This window comes from Nansenia antarctica (assembly GCF_963989245.1).
Source record: "Nansenia antarctica genome assembly, chromosome: 1".
NCBI lineage: Eukaryota > Metazoa > Chordata > Actinopteri > Argentiniformes > Microstomatidae > Nansenia > Nansenia antarctica.
This window is the reverse complement of record NC_137674.1, coordinates 98,478,166-98,497,360: the sequence shown is the minus strand read 5'-3', so window position 1 is coordinate 98,497,360 and position 19,195 is coordinate 98,478,166. Positions and strand designations below refer to the sequence as shown.

Here is a 19,195-nt window from a genome sequence, read left to right as displayed (position 1 = left end):
AAGAGATCTCAATATACATTTACATCTCACTCTCCTGCTTCAATCTTCTGATATTCTTGTGTATCTTCATTTTTTTTTATCATTGCTTCCAAATGTACATTCTTCCGTCTTTCATTCATATCTGCTTTCAATAGAAAATGGCACACAATGAAAATAGATGGCTTTCTTTTTTTTTTCTTTTCTTTTTTTTACATAACAAAGTTTCAAATACAGTACATACAACAAAAATAACATTCATTTGAGGGCTTTAGTGATGCAAATGCAAATCTGAAAGAGCAATTCTCTGAAACAGTTACAGTAAGTGTCCCTTAAGCATCTCTCCTCTGATCATCATGCTCTGTACACACTGTCATCAGAGTAGTCCCATTCAGACACACCTGCTTTCAAACAACATCCCGTGGGTGCTTGTATTCCACCTCAGAGCAGCTGTGGGAAAGAAAATAAATAGACCTCTTCAGAAGACAGGCTTCTTCTTCTTTCTTTTCCCTTTTTAATGTCTCATTAAATGATACACATTTTGAGTAGCCTTCCTTCATCACAGTATAGTGTTCCTGGGAGCGAGTGTGCAGCATGGATGAAGGTCTCTTCTACTCAAGCTCAGCTCTTCCACAAGACAGAGCTGACTTCCTCGAGGCTGAAGGTGCGTGAAGTGCTGACTTCCTTTAGGCAGAAGGTGCATGAAGTGCTGACTTCCTGTAGGCTGAAGGTGCATGAACAGCTGAGTTCCTGTAGGCTGATGGTGCATGAAGAGCTGACTTCCTTTTGGCTGAAGGTACATGAACGGCTGAAGGTACATGAACAGGGCTGAGTTCCTCAGTGCAGCAATTCACTGGCAGCAGCAATTCACTGGCAGCAGAATCTCTCTCTCTCTCTCTCTTTCTCTCCCCCTCTCTTTCCCTCCCCCTCTCTCTCTCTCTCCCCCTCCCTCCCCCTCTCTCTCTCTCTCTCTCTCTCCCCCTCTCTTTCCCTCCCCCTTTCTCTCTCTCTCCCCCTCCCTCTCTCTCTCTCCCCCTCTCCCTCTCTCCCCCTAAACAGCAGGGACTAAACAGCAGCTTCAGGTCAAATCAGTACACGAGGCACTACCACCGCTCATAGCTAGGGGGTGCTGTCTCGTGCTTTGGCTCTGAGAGGCTTAGCGGGTACAGTTCTGAACTGGGGCAAGTAGGGCGGGGTCACCTTCATCCCCGACTCTGACCCCGGCCCCGCCTCGCCGGCCCCCCCACACCTGGAGCCTTGACGGCCGAGCAATGGGTTGGACTCAACAGAAGAGCCCTCTCTATCCAGGGCGACCTCTTTCAGAAGAATGACCTCGGTGTCTTCCTCCCTCTCCTCCTCCTCCTCCTCCTCCTCTTCCTCACTCTCTCCCTCCCCCTCTTCCTGACAGCCAGCTCCCAGATAATACAGGTCCTTCTCCCTCCCTCCCGGGGCCTCGTCCTCCTGTTCGGACGTTTCGGAGAACTCCTCCACGGAGTTGTAGGAGCAGGAGCGCCGCGGGTCCATCTCCCCCACAGCCCGGCTGTTCTCCAGCTCCCACAGGCGTCCGTTGAAGGAGCCGGAGATGTCCGAGTTGTTGGCGGAGAAGTTCCCCTCGTCGCTGGAACTGCTGCCGCCGCTGCCGCCGCCCTGCTTGTAGAGGAGGAGGCCGGGCGGGTCGGCGAGGAGCACCGTGGCGTAGGTCACCGACGACTGGGCGGAGCTCTCTGCGGAGACGGGGGGGCGGAGGCGGTGGAGGTCCGCGGACGTCTCCTCCAGGAGCCCTGGCCCCGCTGAGTCCATGCAGGGGGTGGGGGACGGGGAAGGGTCCTGGGTCGGAGCCCCCTCCTTGATGGCGTCCTTGCCCTGGGCTGGAGATGAGGCCGGGGGGCCGATCTTCTCCACGATCACGGCCTCAGAGATGGTCTCAGAGACCAGGAGCAGCGGCCAGGCGGGCAGGCCCTCTGGGTGTCTGAACAGCTGCTCCATGGTGTCAGCCTGGACAGTACGGAGGGCACAAAGCAGAGCAGAGCCATTAGAGCAGAGAGCGGTAGAGAGCTGTATTACAAGGCTTAACAAGGTACTAGCTGCCAACTGCTGCCATACAAATCCAAGTGTGTGTGTGTGTGTGTGTGTGTGTGTGACATTGAGAAGAGCTCTCTCTATGAACTCATCTCTATGACCCCTCTTGTTAGGGTTATTCATGTGTAAATCTTTCTGTAGCTGGGGAGCTACAGAACACGTGTGCTCCACCAGCCTCCCCTGTTCTGTAGCATAGGCCTTCTTCTTACCCTTCTGAAGTCCAAGCCCTGAGCCCAGGAGCAGTTGTTAGGGTTGGGAACATCCTTCCACATCAACTTCTTCACACTGGTAATCAGAGACAATTGAGTTATCAATCTCTATCAATCTCTATTCCTCTCTCTCTCCCTCTCTCTTTCAATAATTGTGTCTCTGTTGCCTACAGTAGATCAATAACCACACACTCCGGGATGTTTACAAATACTAATCGTATCTCTCTCAAGTCACAAGAATTTATTTCTGAGAGGAAATGTCTTATGAAATATAAGATATAACATGATGCTGGTATTGAAAGTATGTTATAGGTAGGCCTATGTTACGGTACTTATTAAACTTATCACTTTTAACTGGTGAGATCGACTATACGCATCGTAATGTCACTTCATTAACTTACTGGTTTTGGGATACGACCAGAGTGACAAAGAGGACGATGAACAGGAAGGCGATGATCATCAGGAGCATGTAGGCAGCAGGGTCGCCCCTAGTGGCTGGAGGACAGAACAATAATAATAAATGTCTATATAATAATCTACAGGATTACATTCACGATACCTACATACGCCTATCATCACCAAGTATAGTTCAACACCAGTCAAGAATTCATAAATACATGTCAACATATAATTGGCATTACAGACATTCAATGGAGCCAACACACAATTAGTACAATTAGTGTACTGCAAGATGTAGGAGTCTCCCATACTCATAGTGAATACAAAGACAGTGGTGAATGATATTGATTGTGTTCCCCTGGAGGTAGAGCTTACCTGTTGTATATACTGGCTCTCCCTCTCCGTCGGCAAACACTGGATACAATGTCAACTCATATTCTTCTGAGCCGTAGAAATCACCTGGGGGAAATAGACCAAAGAAACGCTGAGAAAAAACAGCAACTCAATGGTGTCAATGTACTCTCACTATAGGGCGCCGACACTGACAGCTGACATGCTGTAGTGTAATATAATAATAATAATAACAACAACAACAATAATAATAGTAATAACAATAATAATAGTAATAACAATAATAATAATAATATATGCCATTTAGCTGACGCTTTTATCCAAAGCGACTTACATTGCAGTGAGTGCATAAATGTTTCAGTATATATGGCCCCAGCGTGAAACAAACCCACAATCTAAGTGTTGTTAGCGCCATGCTCCATCAACTGAGTCACAGAGAAATAGTGTGAATACGGGTAAAGTAGAGAAGTACTCAGGCACATACCATGCAGGTAGAAGCCCCCATTAGTGAAGGGGACCCTGATCCATCCGCCCCTCCCCTCCGAGGCCTGGCTGCTTCTCTCCAGGAGGGGGGGGTTCTGAGCGGACCACTCCACGACCATGGACCAGGGGGCCGTGCTGTTGGGGTGCAGGGCCCAAGACAGGGCCAGACAGCTGCTGTTCACCACCGACGCACTGAACGAACGTACACACTGGCCTAGAGACAGAGAGAGAGAGAGAGGCAGAGGCAGAGGCAGAGGTGAAGAACAGAGACAAAGACAGAGACAAAGACAGAGAGACACTGTACCTTGTTTCCTGCACCTTGCAAATCAGCACAACAAGTATTCCCGGCCATCCGCGCTGAAAAACAGCCGCTTTTTACGAAAGCTAACGAGAACGGTGCCGTATCGGCAGTGTAAATGGCTTCTGCTCAACCAATTAGTCATTAATGAAAATATGAATAATGGGTTATGTGTGGGCGAACCACACCAGCCCAGCCAACACACCAACATCCCTGAGTAGGCCTATTACACAGAACCCTCGTGGCTGATGAGCTAAATGTTAGCCCTCCATTCAAAGTCAAATAGGTCTGTGCAGAGAACATGTGAAAGCAGAGTTAATGGAGCTGACTAGACTCTGCTCAGGCTTTTAACTGACATGAACATGCTTTTAATGTGTTTACTTCCCAATCATCTGTGATTCTGCCAGGAACCTAGGACCACTTCACCTCAGACCATCACCGGGTCAAAAACACTGAACCGCCGGGTCTCTGTTCCGGCCCAGGCTAACAGAACCTCATCACTCACTGATTGTATTGTATTTATGGTTTATCAGATACACACATAACTACGTTTTTCGGCAAAGGACGGACAGGAACACTCTTTGTTGTGCTGATTGTTGTGCAAACTGTCTTTAAAAGTGCTAGGCAAATACATTCATACATACATACAGTACATTGATTAATTGATTGATTTAATGATCATAATCAATTGATTATTGCTTTTTTTTTTTATAAAATTGAGAAGACCGAGAAGACAACCCACTAGATATAGAACTGTGGAGATGCATAGTCTTTCATTGAATGATCTTTCCAATGTACCTTTCTTAACCGATAGCAATACATCACGACGCTCACTATTCCCTTCCAACAATCCCATAACGGACAGGCCCTTCATTAGGTCTTAGAAAACTCAACTTTGAGTTGGAAGCAAGTGTAGGATGGAGGAGAGGAAGCAAGTGTAGGATGGAGGAGAGGAAGCAAGTGTAGGATGGAGGAGAGGAAGCAAGTGTAGGATGGAGGAGAGGAGAGGAAGCAAGTGTAGGATGGAGGAGAGGAAGCAAGTGTAGGATGGAGGAGAGGAAGCAAGTGTAGGATGGAGGAGAGGAAGCAAGTGTAGGATGGAGGAGAGGAAGCAAGTGTAGGATGGAGGAGGAAGCAAGTGTAGGATGGAGGAGAGGAAGCAAGTGTAGGATGGAGGAGAGGAAGCAAGTGTAGGATGGAGGAGAGGAAGCAAGTGTAGGATGGAGGAGGAAGCAAGTGTAGGATGGAGGAGAGGAAGCAAGTGTAGGATGGAGGAGAGGAAGCAAGTGTAGGATGGAGGAGAGGAAGCAAGTGTAGGATGGAGGAGGGGATGCAAGGGAGCGAGTTTGAGTTGAGAAAGTGCCCATGGTGTTGACGGTGTTGCAGAGAGGGGGGACTCACGTTTGTTGCGTCTGTCCAGGGTCATGTTGACGTTCCTACTGGAGGAGCCCAGGCTGTTCTGGGCCTTCACAGTCACTGTGTGGACTTCCTCTCTCCACTCGAACATATAAGATGACACCAGCTCTATACGCTTCACAGTCACAGCACCCCCAGAGGCCCGGTGTTGTACTACAAGTCCTTCCACACAGAAGGGCTCCACGATGGGGGAATGCTATGGGGAAGAGAGAGAGAGAGAGAGAGAGAGAGAGAGAGAGAGAGGGAGCAAGAGGGAAGAGTGAGGCCAGTGATACTCGGTTCTGGTCCTAGAGAGCCAGAGGGTCCAGGTTTTTGTCCCAGCCTAGTGCCATCACACCTGATGTTGAACTAATCACCTGATCTTCAACACCTTGATTAGCTGAATTAGGTGTGTCAGTGCAGAGATTAAGGGAGGCTGGTGGAGGCAGAAATCTGAATGATCAGAATGATCCTGATTCTTTTTTTTTTGCTATCCAGGATCAGATCTATCTGGCTGATTTTGAGTCGTATAGGGGAAATCAGCCAGCTCGATCTGATTCTGGATGACAAAAAAAGAATCAGTCATTCTGATCCAGATTAAAAGTTGGGGCCTGGAGTGAGGATCACTGAGATTAGACACTATTCAGCACTCCTAAAAACCTCTCTGGTGATCATCCACATACTGCATGTCATATTATGCTATTCAGCCTTTATCCAAAGCGACTTACAGTACAATGAGTGCGTACATTCTTTGTCTGTATGGTCCTAGCAGGAATCGAACCCACAACCTTAGCTTTGCTCCCGCTATGCTCTACCATCTGAGCAAAATAATATTACTTAACGTAGCAATTATCTAATACATTTTCAATGTACCCTGAAGAGGAGAGTGACGTTGGTCTGGTTCCGGGCTGGGTCCTCCCGAAGCACTCGCCAGAAGTCAGGACCCTGGTCAGGAGCTGAGAAAAGAGACATGCAGTGCAACATTTAAAGTTAAAGTTAAAGTGTAGGTGCAAATTTAAAAAGAGTTCCTATTTTCTAAGGAAAAAACCTGCACTCACAACAAGTATTCTTCAAATATTTATCGCATTTGCAGCGGAGGTCAAGAACGCAAGAGTTGTAGGTGCTCACCTCACTGGTGTTTTCTGTATGAGTGTGTGTGTGTGTGTGTGTGTGTGTGTGTGTGTGTGTGTGTGTGTGTGCGTGTGTGTGTGTGTTTGTGTGTGTGTCTGCCTTTGTACATGGTGTACCTACATCCGAAAAAGCTTTCATTTTCCATCACAACTATCGGGCGAAGGTCATATTAAAGTGCTATTGACATCCATCAATTCTGACGACCATCACTTCTATCAATGGGCCATAGATCACATAGATGGAGGCTTTTAACAACTGACTCAACGACGTCCTACGATTTCTACCTCCACCAGCCTCCCCTGATGTGATTACGGCACCATTACGTACCTCTGCTGTTGTGAGGGGAGGAGAAGTGAGGTTCGCTCCAGTCACTCCAGTAGCCTGAGCCATTGGCGTGTAGACAGCGGACCTGCACCCTGTACACCCGACACACATCTGAGACCGGTACCTCTGTCCACAGATCACTCAGCGGACCCACAACCTGCAAACACGCATAATTAACGTCAACATCGTCAAAGAAAGAATGAAGAGCCTGATTTAGCTCTACCCGTTAAGGTTCTGGCCACATCGCTAAAGTCTTTCCCTGCATCCTCTCTCCTCGCCTCCTCCTCCCACAAAACACATTGGAGGAGAACGTCTGAGGTTCCTCCCCTCTGACCTCCCCAATGCATTTTGGAGAAAGTGACGAGGAGAAAGAGAGAGAGAGAGAGAAAGGACACAAGGAATCAAGGAATAGACTTTTGAGGTTGGACCTGTGTGTGCTTGTCGGGTCTCAGCTCCCTCTTTTACCTTCCATTTTGGGAGGAGTCTTTCAGCCGTAGAGTAGCGGACCTCGTACTGCAGGTCATAGACAGGCAAGTACGGGGGCACCCATCCTACCCTCAGGACCCCGCCGGGAAAGCTCTCGGCCTTCAGGCCAGAGGGGGGGTGAGGCTTCACTACAGGGGGGAGAAAGGAGGGAGAGAACAGTCATCCTGAGATTGAAGGTTTATTACCATTATTAGCATTAATAATTACATATTTTTTAAGTATACACTGTCTGTGTCCTTTTTACTGGAGCAGTATTTACATGTTAAATAAATGTCACCACAACAGTGAAGAACGGGTTGTGGATGCGGCTAGGCTAGGGCCTCACCATGCTCCATGGGGGTGATGTAGACAGGTCGCGACCCCACGGAGCCCTCCTCCGTCTCCAGCTCCAGCCACAGCTTGTAGCAGGAGAACAACCGGAGGGACTTGAGGGTGTGTGTGCAGCTCTTCACTCCTTTCTGCCCGCTGAACTGACACTCCACCTCTCTGACCACACTCACCGTCCCGCTTTCTCTCTCCTCCCCCTCAAGGCCCTCGCAGGACAGATCATCCCACCTGGAAACAGTCAAGATTCATGATTAATTGATTCAACATTCAAGACTTTTACTATTGCCAAAGACAGGGATGGGAAGAGTTTGTGTGTGTTTGTGTGTGTGTGTGTGTGTGTCTGTGAGTGTGTGTGTGTGTGTGTGTGTCTGTGTGTGTGTGTGTGTGTGTGTGTGTGGGGGGGGGTGTGTGTGGGGGTGTGTGTGCGCGTGTGAGTGTGAAGAATGTCTGGCTGTCAACGCCCTAACCGAATCGCTCGCGGGTACACAGTACAACGTCACAATGCTGTGCTACGGTATGCAACATGTCTCAACATCATACATCAATCATACCTTATAGATGGGAATGGCAACCACTAATTAAACTGCAGTGATTCATTTCAGGTCAACTTGACAGGTTGAATCGACTTACTTATTGAACTCCACTCAACCACATCTCCATCTCAGAGCCTACAGGTATGCATGTGCTGTATAAACACATGATTGTACTGTAGAAACATGAGATTACCACACTACTAACAACACAGTTAGCTTGTTTTAGCTTGTTGGGTATGTAGTGGAGGTGATTTGAAATCAGGCTCTTCATTCGTCATGAGGTAACCCTGTCTGTCTGAGCTGTGTAGAGTCAGAGGATGTCCTCTTGGCCTAATGGTGGATGCTTGTGTCGTCCATGTGGGAGACCCAGGTTGGAACCCAGGCCGTCATATGTGTAGCAGGTTGTGTTTACCTGGAGAGGAAGCTCAGGCCAGACCAGTGGCTGCTGTTCCATCTGCACGTCATGGCGTCCAGATCACCATTGGTCACACATCTGATATCAATGCTGGCAGCTACAACACAGGAACACACAGAGTCAAGTACTGTACTCTTATGAGGGTTAGGGTTAGGTATGTGTGTATGTTTTTCTGAGTCACGTACAGAATGTTGTGTGAATTACAATACAATATACTAACCCTAGCTGCAACCCTAATCCTAGCTCCAACCCTAATTCTAGCTCCAACCGTAACCCTAACTCCAACCCTAAGGCCCAATTCCATTTCACCCCTTGACCCTACCACTTAACACTACCTCTCTGTTTTGCATGTTCACGTGAAGGGGTAGGGTGTCCCGATTTTTGTTGGGATGGAGGGGTAGGGCAAAGTGGTAGGGCTAGATGGCCCTGCAAACAGTTTTTTCAGAGGCATACTCCAAACGAAGTGTTATGCCAAATCTCCCAGAATGCCTTGCCATCATCAGCAAGATAGTGGTGGTGAACTCACAAGCAACAAAAGAAAACCACAAATGTAATTATTTTATTTTTACCACAAAAATAATTGTGTTTAATAAAGATTTAAAATGTATGATAACCATCATATTATCTTCTAGTAATTGCTAGTATGCTGATGTCTCTAGCTAGCTAGCTATGGTTACAACATTGTATTAAGGCTGATTTGTGCATGACAGTCCCGCATTGAGAGCTGCAACGTTTCACCGGCCAACCAGGTAGCGCTTCTTTTCTAAGCCTTCCCCTGCCGTCCTAGGTTTCGGAAATTCGCAGACTAGCAGGGTAGGAGTATGGGTTGCTAGCCTAGAGAGCACTGCCCTTCTGTCATGAACTGGCCTGGTATAATGAAGCATTGTTCTTCGCGAATCGCGAGCGTCCATGCTTTTCTATGATACTACTGATGACGTATCAGGTTCCCATTTCATAGGGGAAGATTTCAACCACTACCCCCTGTATCTCTGTTGCGAGGGGCAAGCCGAAAAGTAAGTGGCACTCGAAAATGAGGGGTAGGGGTAAAAATAAGAAATGGGATTGAGCCTAACCCTAGCTCCAGCCTGTATCCTAGCTCCAGCCCTAAGCCCAACCCTAGCACCAGCCCTCACCCTACTCAGCCAATTCAGGAAGTCAACTGAAATTCCAATTCCCATTCCAAGTTTCCTGTCCGCTTTTCAATGAAGAACAGATTTTAATTAGAACTGACTGCCTGAATGGACTGAATTGAAGAGGAATCGACCCCAAGCCTGCCCTTCTCTGTCTGACTTCATGCCCTTCATGTTCTTCAGCCTTCAGCTCACCTCTGATGTAGATCTGAGCATAGGCGTAGTCGCACCGCGACCCCTGGCAGCAGTGCAGGGTGTCGTACATCCGCCCCTCCGAGGGTCGGACCGTTATCTTGCTAACACGGTCGTTGACCGCCAGGCTCTGCGGGAGCATGTCCTGGAGGTTCCGCCACCAGATGGCCGAGCTGGCGTTGACGCTGAGGTCGTTGATCACACAGTAAATGGTCACGCTGTCCCCAGGGCTGGCCACCACTTTCTCTGAGATGTAACTCACGTCTGAAGTAAACACACATACAGAGTCTCAGAATAACACAAGGGGTGGGATAGTCAGTGAAGAGCTTTGAGCACAGCATGACGATCAGGAGAGGCTGGTGCAGGCAGCCATTGGGGTAGTGGTGGTCTAGGGGATAGTGAGTTGGACTGATAAATCAGAAGGTCATGGTCGGAAGGCCATGAGTTCAAATCCCACCTGGAACACCAACACTAGTGTGCCCTTGAGTAAGGCACTTATCCCTAAGGTACTCCAGGTCGCTTTGGATTAAAAGCTTCTGCTAAATGGTCAATTCAGTGTCTTTGAGCCTCGGAAAAGCGCAATATAAATACAATGAATTATTATTATTCAATTAATTATAAATTACATTGGATGGGCTCCAGGGAATGGACGTGTGTTTGATACCATTCCTCATTCTGTTCCATGCTTTACGATGATCTCCTCCTCCTATGCCACTGCTGAAGCCTTTGTACTTTGACATCTGTGCTCTGATTGGGACCCTGGCCAGACTCATCTGCCCTAACGACGCTGCGTTTGTTTGTCTCTAGTTGTTGTTGTTGTTTTTAGCTCCTGAGGCGAAAGAGCTCCTCCACAGTTGGAATCTCCTGGACCTCTTTTCTATCTATGCTACATCAGCAGGGAACAAACCTGAAGCCAATTAGTTACCATGGCAACTGGCATCAATAAAGATCTTTTCAGAGAACACTCTCTCAAAGAAAGATTTAGTCATCAGCCAATGTGTTTAATCTATAAGGGGGCGGAGAATGGCAAGAAATTACAAGAAAGAAAAATTGAATTGAATTCAGTGGCTACCTCCAGAAATCAATGAATAGAGGAGACAACCTTGATGAGACAGCCTGGTTTGATGGGAAAATCACATAGGGTCACAGATCTGACTAGCCTACTGCTTTAGTATGAATCTTAGATATACAGCAATCACACACTTTTTCACATCTCTGCATCATTTCTAATTGAGGTCCTCGGTTTAGAGTCTCTCGAAGTGATGATTGCAATCAACTCACACACACACACACACAAGCACACACACACAGACACACACACACACAGACACACACACACACAGACACAGACACAGACACAGACACAGACACAGACACACACACACACACATACGCGAGCAGACATACACACAAGTGCGCGCACACACATAAGCACGTATACACTCACACACGCATGCATCATCATACTGAGGACTTCAATTATGCAGAGATGTGAGAAAGTGTGTGTGTGTATCATCAAGAAGGGAGTTTTAGAGTTGAGTTTCCTGGAGACAATGAATGGCCCACACTGTGAATGGCCCACATCGTGGGTGTGCTTGCGTGCATGCATGCGTGTGTGAGTGTATGCGTGCTTATGTGTGTGTATGTGTGTGTGTGTGTGTGTGTGTGTGTTGATTGCAATCATCACTTCGAGAGGCGCAGAGCCCCATTAGGAGGGTCTCCATCTTTCATCCACCTTCCTTCCTCTTTATAATGAACTTCGTTATGAGAGTCAGAGGTCTCGTTCTCCACACAGTACGCAAGGTGGGGCTAAGATCCAACTATCTGGATCAATTAGTCATCCCACTGAGGGCCTGTGAATAAGCCTTTCGTTTCCCCCCCCCGGTGCAGGATAAAACAGAATAGAACATCAAAAGCAAAACAGAACATTTTAGTTGTTGTTTTTTTGGTCCGATTTTAGTTTTTAGTGTCCTGTGGAAAACAACAGGTGACAATGTGGCCCATTCAGACCCAGCGAGAGATCAGACAGGATCAAATGCAAATGACCCTGGTCATAATACGATGAGACACCCCTACTGTTTTGCATACTGGTCTCATAGATAGTCTAATCAATATTGATCATCTGATGTGTATGGTTGTTGTTGTTGTTGTTGTTGTTGTTGTTGTTGTTGTTGTTGTTGTTGTTGTTGTTGTTATTGACAACAGTGTGGGGACAGTTTAATTGTTGAGGACAGTTTAATTGTTGTGGACAGTGTGGGACAGTTCACTGTAATTGTTTGGCATTTGACATTACATGGTAATAGTGTAATAATGCATTACTAACTGAAAGTTTGTCAATTCAACAAAATGACATTTTTGGCATTTGATGCCTTTATCCAAAGCGACATACAACAAATACATTTGTCTAAGTAAGTGAATCATCCATCCATCAGTCATCGTGACAAAATCGATGTTATGATCAGGGACTATTGGCAGTTACAATGCTAGAAGAAGGAATTTTAATTTAATTTATTTATGTATTCATTTATAGTAGAGAAACTGTACTGGAGGGAAGTGGGGATGAGGAGGTCTATATTTCTTCATTTAAGGATGAGGTGGAATGGCTCCAGAATGCCACCATCATCGCCAGACAGAACATTAAACTACCCTGAGGAACATTTTCAATAAAACGACTTACTTGAACTTACGAACCTACTTGAATTTGATTTAGTCAATATGAATATAAAAGTGCCAGTTAAAAAATGTTTAATGTGAAAAAAAAAGAAGTGCAATGTTGTTACATTTATACACAAGGTTGTTGTGACTCATGCTATTGTCCCTGCCAGTGATTGGCGACAGAGAGGAATGACTGGGTGGCTTGGGATGGCTCATTGCTATGCTGCTGTTGTCATGGAGTATGGAGGCATTATGAGCACTGTAACTAGTTCAATGCCAGGCTCTTGGAGTGTTTATGAGAACAATCATTTAATTTAGAGAACCTTTTAAGGGATGACGGGAGGGTGACAGGATGATTGGACTCGACTAGGTTGCAGCAGAATACACGTTTAGTTTCAGTAAACAACCTCATACACTCCTGTATTAATGGTAAAACAGGAACTAGATACGGGAAACTCCAACAGTAGAGCTGTACCTTAACCACAGCCCGGCTGCTGGGAACACAAAGAAGCCCTTATGGCTGGCAGGCGGACCAGCCTTATGACTGGCAGGCAGACCAGCCTTATGACTGGCAGACAGTACCAGCGGCCTCAGTGACGGTGTTTGTGAAGACAAAGAGCTACAGCTTGGTAGGTAGGTTACAGTAATATGAGGGCTGCATCACTGTATGTGATGTACAGTACCAGTCAAATGTTTGGACACACTTTTCCCAGATGATTTCATGTGTGACTTCATGTAAAAGGCAGAGTGCTTACTGTGCAGGTAGATGTGATGGGGCTGGCTCCAGTCACTCCACCGGTGGGGCAGGGCGGGGGTGTGGCAGCGTACCTGGACCCTGTACTCCAGACCATGCCTGAGTGCCGACAGAGACACCCAGGGGTCCGTACCCACCTCCACGCGCTGGCACATGAGAGAAGCCCAGCGTTATCAGCACTTTATTCTTTCGTGCCTTCCATGTTGAAATCAATACAATACACTTTGATCACCAAAATAATTATGTAAAACAAAACACATGCTTGCACGTTGGAACGTTTGGTCTCTGATCTTATTTGTGCACTGTTGCCATGCAGTTGTTGTGTGTGCTCTAGAACCAGAGACGTTCTTACCTCCCAGTTGGGGTGTGAGGTGCTGTGGGAGTAGCGGACCTCATAGCGGAGCGGGCCGGCGTTGGACTGTGGGAGGGTCCAGCTCAGGATCAACTCTCCTTCGGTGGTCTGGCTGTGTGTCAGGTTCACTGGGGGGTCTGGTTTACCTGGATATCACACACACACCACAACCAATATACACTGGATGAATACATGATCACTGGATGAAGACATCATCGTCATCATCACCACCACCATCATCATCACCATCTTCCTCTTCGTGATTCAAAACTACGAACAGCACCATCCTCAAAAAGGAACATAATAGTGGGTACTATCACATAACCATCATAACCACCACAATCATAATCACAGTCATTAAAATCATTATACCATCAAATCCTCCTGCTGCTCTGAGCAAAATCCTTTAGAATTTGAGAGGCAATAATATACTGTTGTGTTTGATACCCTTCGATGCATTACAATGAGGCCGTCCTCTGATTTCTACCTCCACCAGCCTCCCCTGGTCAGCACGTATGTGATAATGTATAGCATGACCCCAAGTCTGTCCTGTGTGTCCCAATGGCAGAAACAGCAGGATGATATGGTATATAACAGCATATAACAAGTATATCTGTCACTCCCCCATGGGCACATTATTGAGGAAGACAATGAATAGAGTCAGGCTCCTCACGCCAACATTGCCCACATCTCCAACATCTCCAAATTTAATGAATCACCGAAGTACATCCGATTCAACACGCAGCAGAGTCATAGACGGGGATGTTTCTTTGTCACGGCTTACAAAACCATCTTATCAGCTTAAAGCGATGAGATTTCTCTGTCGTGTCTGCCGTGTTGTGTTGACTCTCAGTGATTGAGGCCCCACTGACTTTGTAGACCCAGCTACTACGCATGGTACGTGTCATCGTTAGGAGACAGTGATATGATGAGCAGCAGGGGGGATAATTGAGTCTCATAATCACATTATCATCGCCCGCAGAGAAGGAGTGGATTAATAAGCGTTATAAAACGGGTTCGGAGAACTATGTGATCTGATTGGCTAAAACTGCATTAAATCCCTGTTATGCATCAATGCTTACTCATCACTGGCAGACTTTCACTTACTAATAAACGAGCTGTACGCTTGTTGAACGAGCTGAAGCCTGTTCCCTTCATGGTTATTTAAAAACAGGGCAGGGCAAATATTGAGACACCTGAATCGATTGTTTGCGATCTAAGAATAGCCACACAAAATAGGAACCGGCTCGACTAAACCAGATTTGTGATGAGATGAGACCACACGTCAACAGTTCTTCTGCACGACAAATGCCAGCGTCTTGTGATGACTGAGAACGTGACGATGGCGATGTGCTAAACCTCAAACAGGATTGGTGGTGTGGTCGGTGCCCAAGGTAGCAGGAGATCAATCATCAATCATCTATCTATTAATAAACTAAAGAATGTGCATAATGTGGAAAATGGATGTTGGGAGGCATTCCGTCATTCGTTCATCCATACGTAACGTTTGGACTAATGCCTGTGATGGAGCAAACACAGCATGGATGGGTTTGTCCCAGCGCTGGAGTGATCAGCTATCTCATCGCCATGGTTTCTCCAACCTGAATAAACAGTCACCTCAGTCGCCTGACTGGGAATCCTAGAGAGTAACGGGTTGCTTGGTATACCTGCGTATGCTGTCTACATACTGTACTGTCCACATACTGTCAATCCCCCCACCGCAAACACACTCCCATGTGTGCCTGTGTGCGTGTGCATGTGTGTTTCTGCAAACCTCACAGACACACATGCACACACACAAACAGGCAAACCCACTAGCCGATGTTTAAACAGGTGTCTGGTGTACGACCAATATTTAAACAGGTGTCTGATGTACGGTGTCAACATATTCTCATAGTGCTATGAAAGATGTCTCTGATTATTACTGTATATAAACCACTTCATCTGCATTACGACCATTCGATAACACCCTGGTAGAAGTGCCTCCCTGAGCTACTCTACAAACAGAGCACTGCATGCCACTTATTGGCGTTATATGATCCCGTTCATTAGCCTGAGAATCGGAACCTCCCGGATGGATAATAGCCTCATTAACGCTATTAAAATAAATTAGCATCGGGAAACATGAACGAGGGGTCAAGCATTTTCCCTCACACTCACCAGGACGTGGAGGGACACTGAGCATCACTGGGGGGCTTGAGGCATCGGCGACCTTGACTGTTACCATGACGACACTAGTGACAGAGCGAAGAGGCATCAAGCATGTGAGGGAGTCTTGAGCTACACAGCTGATAGGATCAGTCCCGTCCGTAGAGTTGACATCCATGTTCTCCTCAGGTCTGAAAAAGAAAGGGAGGGAGGGAAATCAAATGCTACCCAACACAAATTTACTGTATAATTTGACATGATTGTGTCAATCATTATTCAAAATGTGACAGGGCCTGTTGAAAAAGTCCCCAAGTAGGGCAAGGTCATTTCCCATACAGATTATGAAGGTGCAGATCGTAAGCTTTCAAATGATGTGTCATACATTGAAATCTGAGTTGAAGAAGATATGCTTATTTGTATGTTGTTACACCTCAAACCAAATACCAGAGAAAATCGTTGGTGAATCAAAACAGACAGCTAGCAGCTAAGAAAGAACATCGCTATGAACATCTAACTGCATGTTTTAGCACATCACAACATGCTGATAGAACATCAACATGCTAAAAACACATAACTACACTACACTAAAAGTGCTGTTTGTTATATTGAGTTGGCTCTTCAACACTTAAACTTTCGTAACATGAAAAAAGAACAGAAAACGTTTTTGGTCACATTTGTGTGATTTGAGAATTGCCGACATGCGGACCTTTTCATCAGACCATGTCACAAATTGTCAACATAGAAAGAATTTCACAGGGACAGAAGTCTGTTTGCTGGTGTGTTATCTTATCACCCAGCCTGCTCCACTCTGTGGATACACTAAACCAAGTTTCCATCCTGTTGATCCAGGCTTAAGCCCGCTGTGTAAAATGTAATGGTTGGAATTCACAGCACATATACACACACACACACACACACACACACACACTCTCTCCAAACCCCACCTGTCTCATAGTTCCCGAGACTCGCATCTTTGAGCAAACGCTACAAGCATAACAAACAGAGAGGGAAAGATACTGTAAGTTTCCACTACAGAAGGTTGAACTTCATACTCACGGTAAAAGGTGCCAGCTAATTGCCACAGGGCCAGAAGTTGAGGTGTCTGATAAAGGCTTTAAATTACAAATCACGTTCTCCCCTTCCCCATCGACCAGGCACAGGATGTCCAAACAGCCAACTGGAAACAAATGTAATTAGCATGTTAGCAATCAACAGAGTTTGCTGCAAAACCAATGCCAATTGCCAAAGCCAATGCCTTGTTATATATTCCGAGAAAGAAGGCCCAGCCGACGTTGTAACTGGCCAGTCTGGTTGAAGGAAACCTATTGTGAATCACACAACATGTGTGCTTGATTCATTCATTCACTCCCTGCTCTGAGCACCTCAGGTCAGCCCTGGGAGCTGAATTGCTCCCATCTCTAAAGGCCAGGCAGCCCATCAACGGGGGAAAGAGCAGCCCTTCAACTACACACTTTAATTATCATTGGCTAGGCTCGGGGGCTTAGGCCGGGGCTCTGAACCGAGGCTTGCAGCTAATGACCATCGATTAGCATGCGTCACAACACTTCACTATTGATCCCTTGAATAAATCTTGACCCTGTGTCTTCTCTTCGCCCGCTGGTTTAGTTTGGACCCCTTCACCCCCTCCATGCGGACAAAAACCATTCAAGTACACACAATGCCAGGCGTTACATTTAATTAACTGGCCCCGATTCGCTTTTTACACTGAATGAGTTTTTTCTTCCCCCCCCGGGGCAGTTAAGTGGGGACATGCGGTGGCATATGTGGCGTTCATAATCGACACTCATATCAGATTTGTATTTGTTCCTTCAGACAAAAACATACATAACGGTACATTTTTTCCACTGTCACTTTTGGCACCAGTGCTTGGCAAAAGCCTCAGACATTTGTGTTTCTATCTCGGAGAATGGATCAAAAAGGTCCAGGGCCGCTCCGCGGTGGCGCAGCGGTCTAAGCACTAGCCACTAGTGCAAGCTGCCCACCGGGGACTGGGATCGAATCACGGTCTCGCCAGACCCGGATATGGCCAGGGCACACAGGGAGCGGCATATTGAGCGGCCGCTCCCAAAGGGAGGTATAGGTCTATTTCCGGACAAGGATCCGTCGCGCAACACCGCCCCCGGGGTGCCGGAATAACGGTGTCGGGCTCGAGGAGCCAGTCAGCTAGTCTGCCTGGCGATCTCCTCTGGGGCTGCCGGCCACGGGGTCGTGCGGCGGATCCTACGCAATAGGCAGGGGATAATTGGATGCTAGGTTGGGTTCAATTGGATATCAAATTGGGTGAAAAAGGGGATAAAATCTGAAAAAATAAAAAAAATCCAGGGCCATGACCCCAAGGTTCTACTCTGACCTGGGATAGGGAGATATTTTTGGGGACTGGTAGATATTGTATTGGAACTTGGGCCTGGTTTGAGGGTAGGGGTGCGATTTGTATTGCGGCCTCCCAATGTTTGGCTAGGCTAGTCTGGGAATGCTACAATATAAAGCGATATGTGACATAAAACATTAGTAACTTCAATTTGGAATCAGGTTTAGAAGCAGGCATTTCAGTCAACGTCGATAGTTTGCCCCTCCCTGCTCTAATCCCAAGTCCTCAGAATCGTCCTCCTAGGTGATGGAAACACAACAAACACACCAAAAAAAACTGTGCTTGGGCCCAAAAAGACGTCCGCAGTGGGACCCGGTCTCTAGTGGAAAAGCACCTAACAGTAAGATCTACAGTATCACCTGGGGTTTTACCTCTGCTAGGCTCTGCTTCCAGGGCAGGTTGTGTTGTACTTGTAGAGTTCCAAAAGTGGCAGGGAGGTGTGTGTGGGGGTCCGTTATCAGACGTGACCTCCCCAGACCTACTGTTCTCTGGCCCTCCCTCCTGGGCCGGGGATGGAGGCGAAGCACAGCAGAGCACTGTCTCCCAGGGGAGGTCTAGTACCTCACGAGGAGGGTCGGAAGACACAACACCTGAGACAGAAGAAGACAGACAAGTGAAGATGGAGCTTAGAAAAATTACAGAGACAGAGACCAGCACAACCTCACTAGTACTACTCCAAAATATGTGTGCCCTGTCTCTACAAAGCAATTCACCTAGATGGGTATAAAAAATGTAAACAGAGGTCAACTGAATATTTTATAAGAATGAATCTCAGTCCGCTTCGTGCGGTTGCCCTTGAAGTCTGTGAATGTATTATTAATTTTGTTTTGCTTTTGCTCAGACGCCATCACCGTCATTGTGTCTGGTAGCCTTAGGCCATACCTGATTCACTAATGTAGTTAAGAATTGGCTCATTGTAATGCAGGGACGTGCGGTCAGGGGAGGCAGAGCCTCACCTGTTATACTCCAATGAAAATAGCTGTCACGAAAAGTAAAAAATGTAATAATAAAATAAAGATTAAAACGTTTCCACTGATTTGTGTTATAAATGTAATTTCTGCATGATTCCATTCATTTTTATAGTCAAAATCGCCAAATTTGAGGCATGTATTGAGCCCACGTAATTGATGCTCCTTCTCCCTCCACGTTAGCTAGTTCCAGCAAAAACA

The 19,195-nt window shown here is 46.7% G+C and overlaps 1 protein-coding gene across 1 annotated transcript; it reads right to left on the bottom strand.

The window, feature by feature from the left end:
* Positions 1-1,095: 1,095 nt before the first annotated feature.
* Positions 1,096-15,716, bottom strand: lepr (leptin receptor; the record flags this gene model as incomplete). Its single annotated transcript, XM_080528237.1, has 15 exons — positions 1,096-1,971; positions 2,265-2,340; positions 2,666-2,759; positions 3,039-3,122; positions 3,499-3,711; positions 5,197-5,407; positions 6,064-6,146; positions 6,649-6,802; positions 7,111-7,259; positions 7,457-7,686; positions 8,404-8,503; positions 9,732-9,992; positions 13,139-13,283; positions 13,490-13,635; positions 15,650-15,716. The coding sequence occupies 15 exons, from the start codon at positions 15,714-15,716 to the stop codon at positions 1,096-1,098; spliced, it is 2,889 nt and encodes a 962-aa protein (XP_080384363.1).
* Between the last annotated feature and the right edge of the window lie 3,479 nt (positions 15,717-19,195).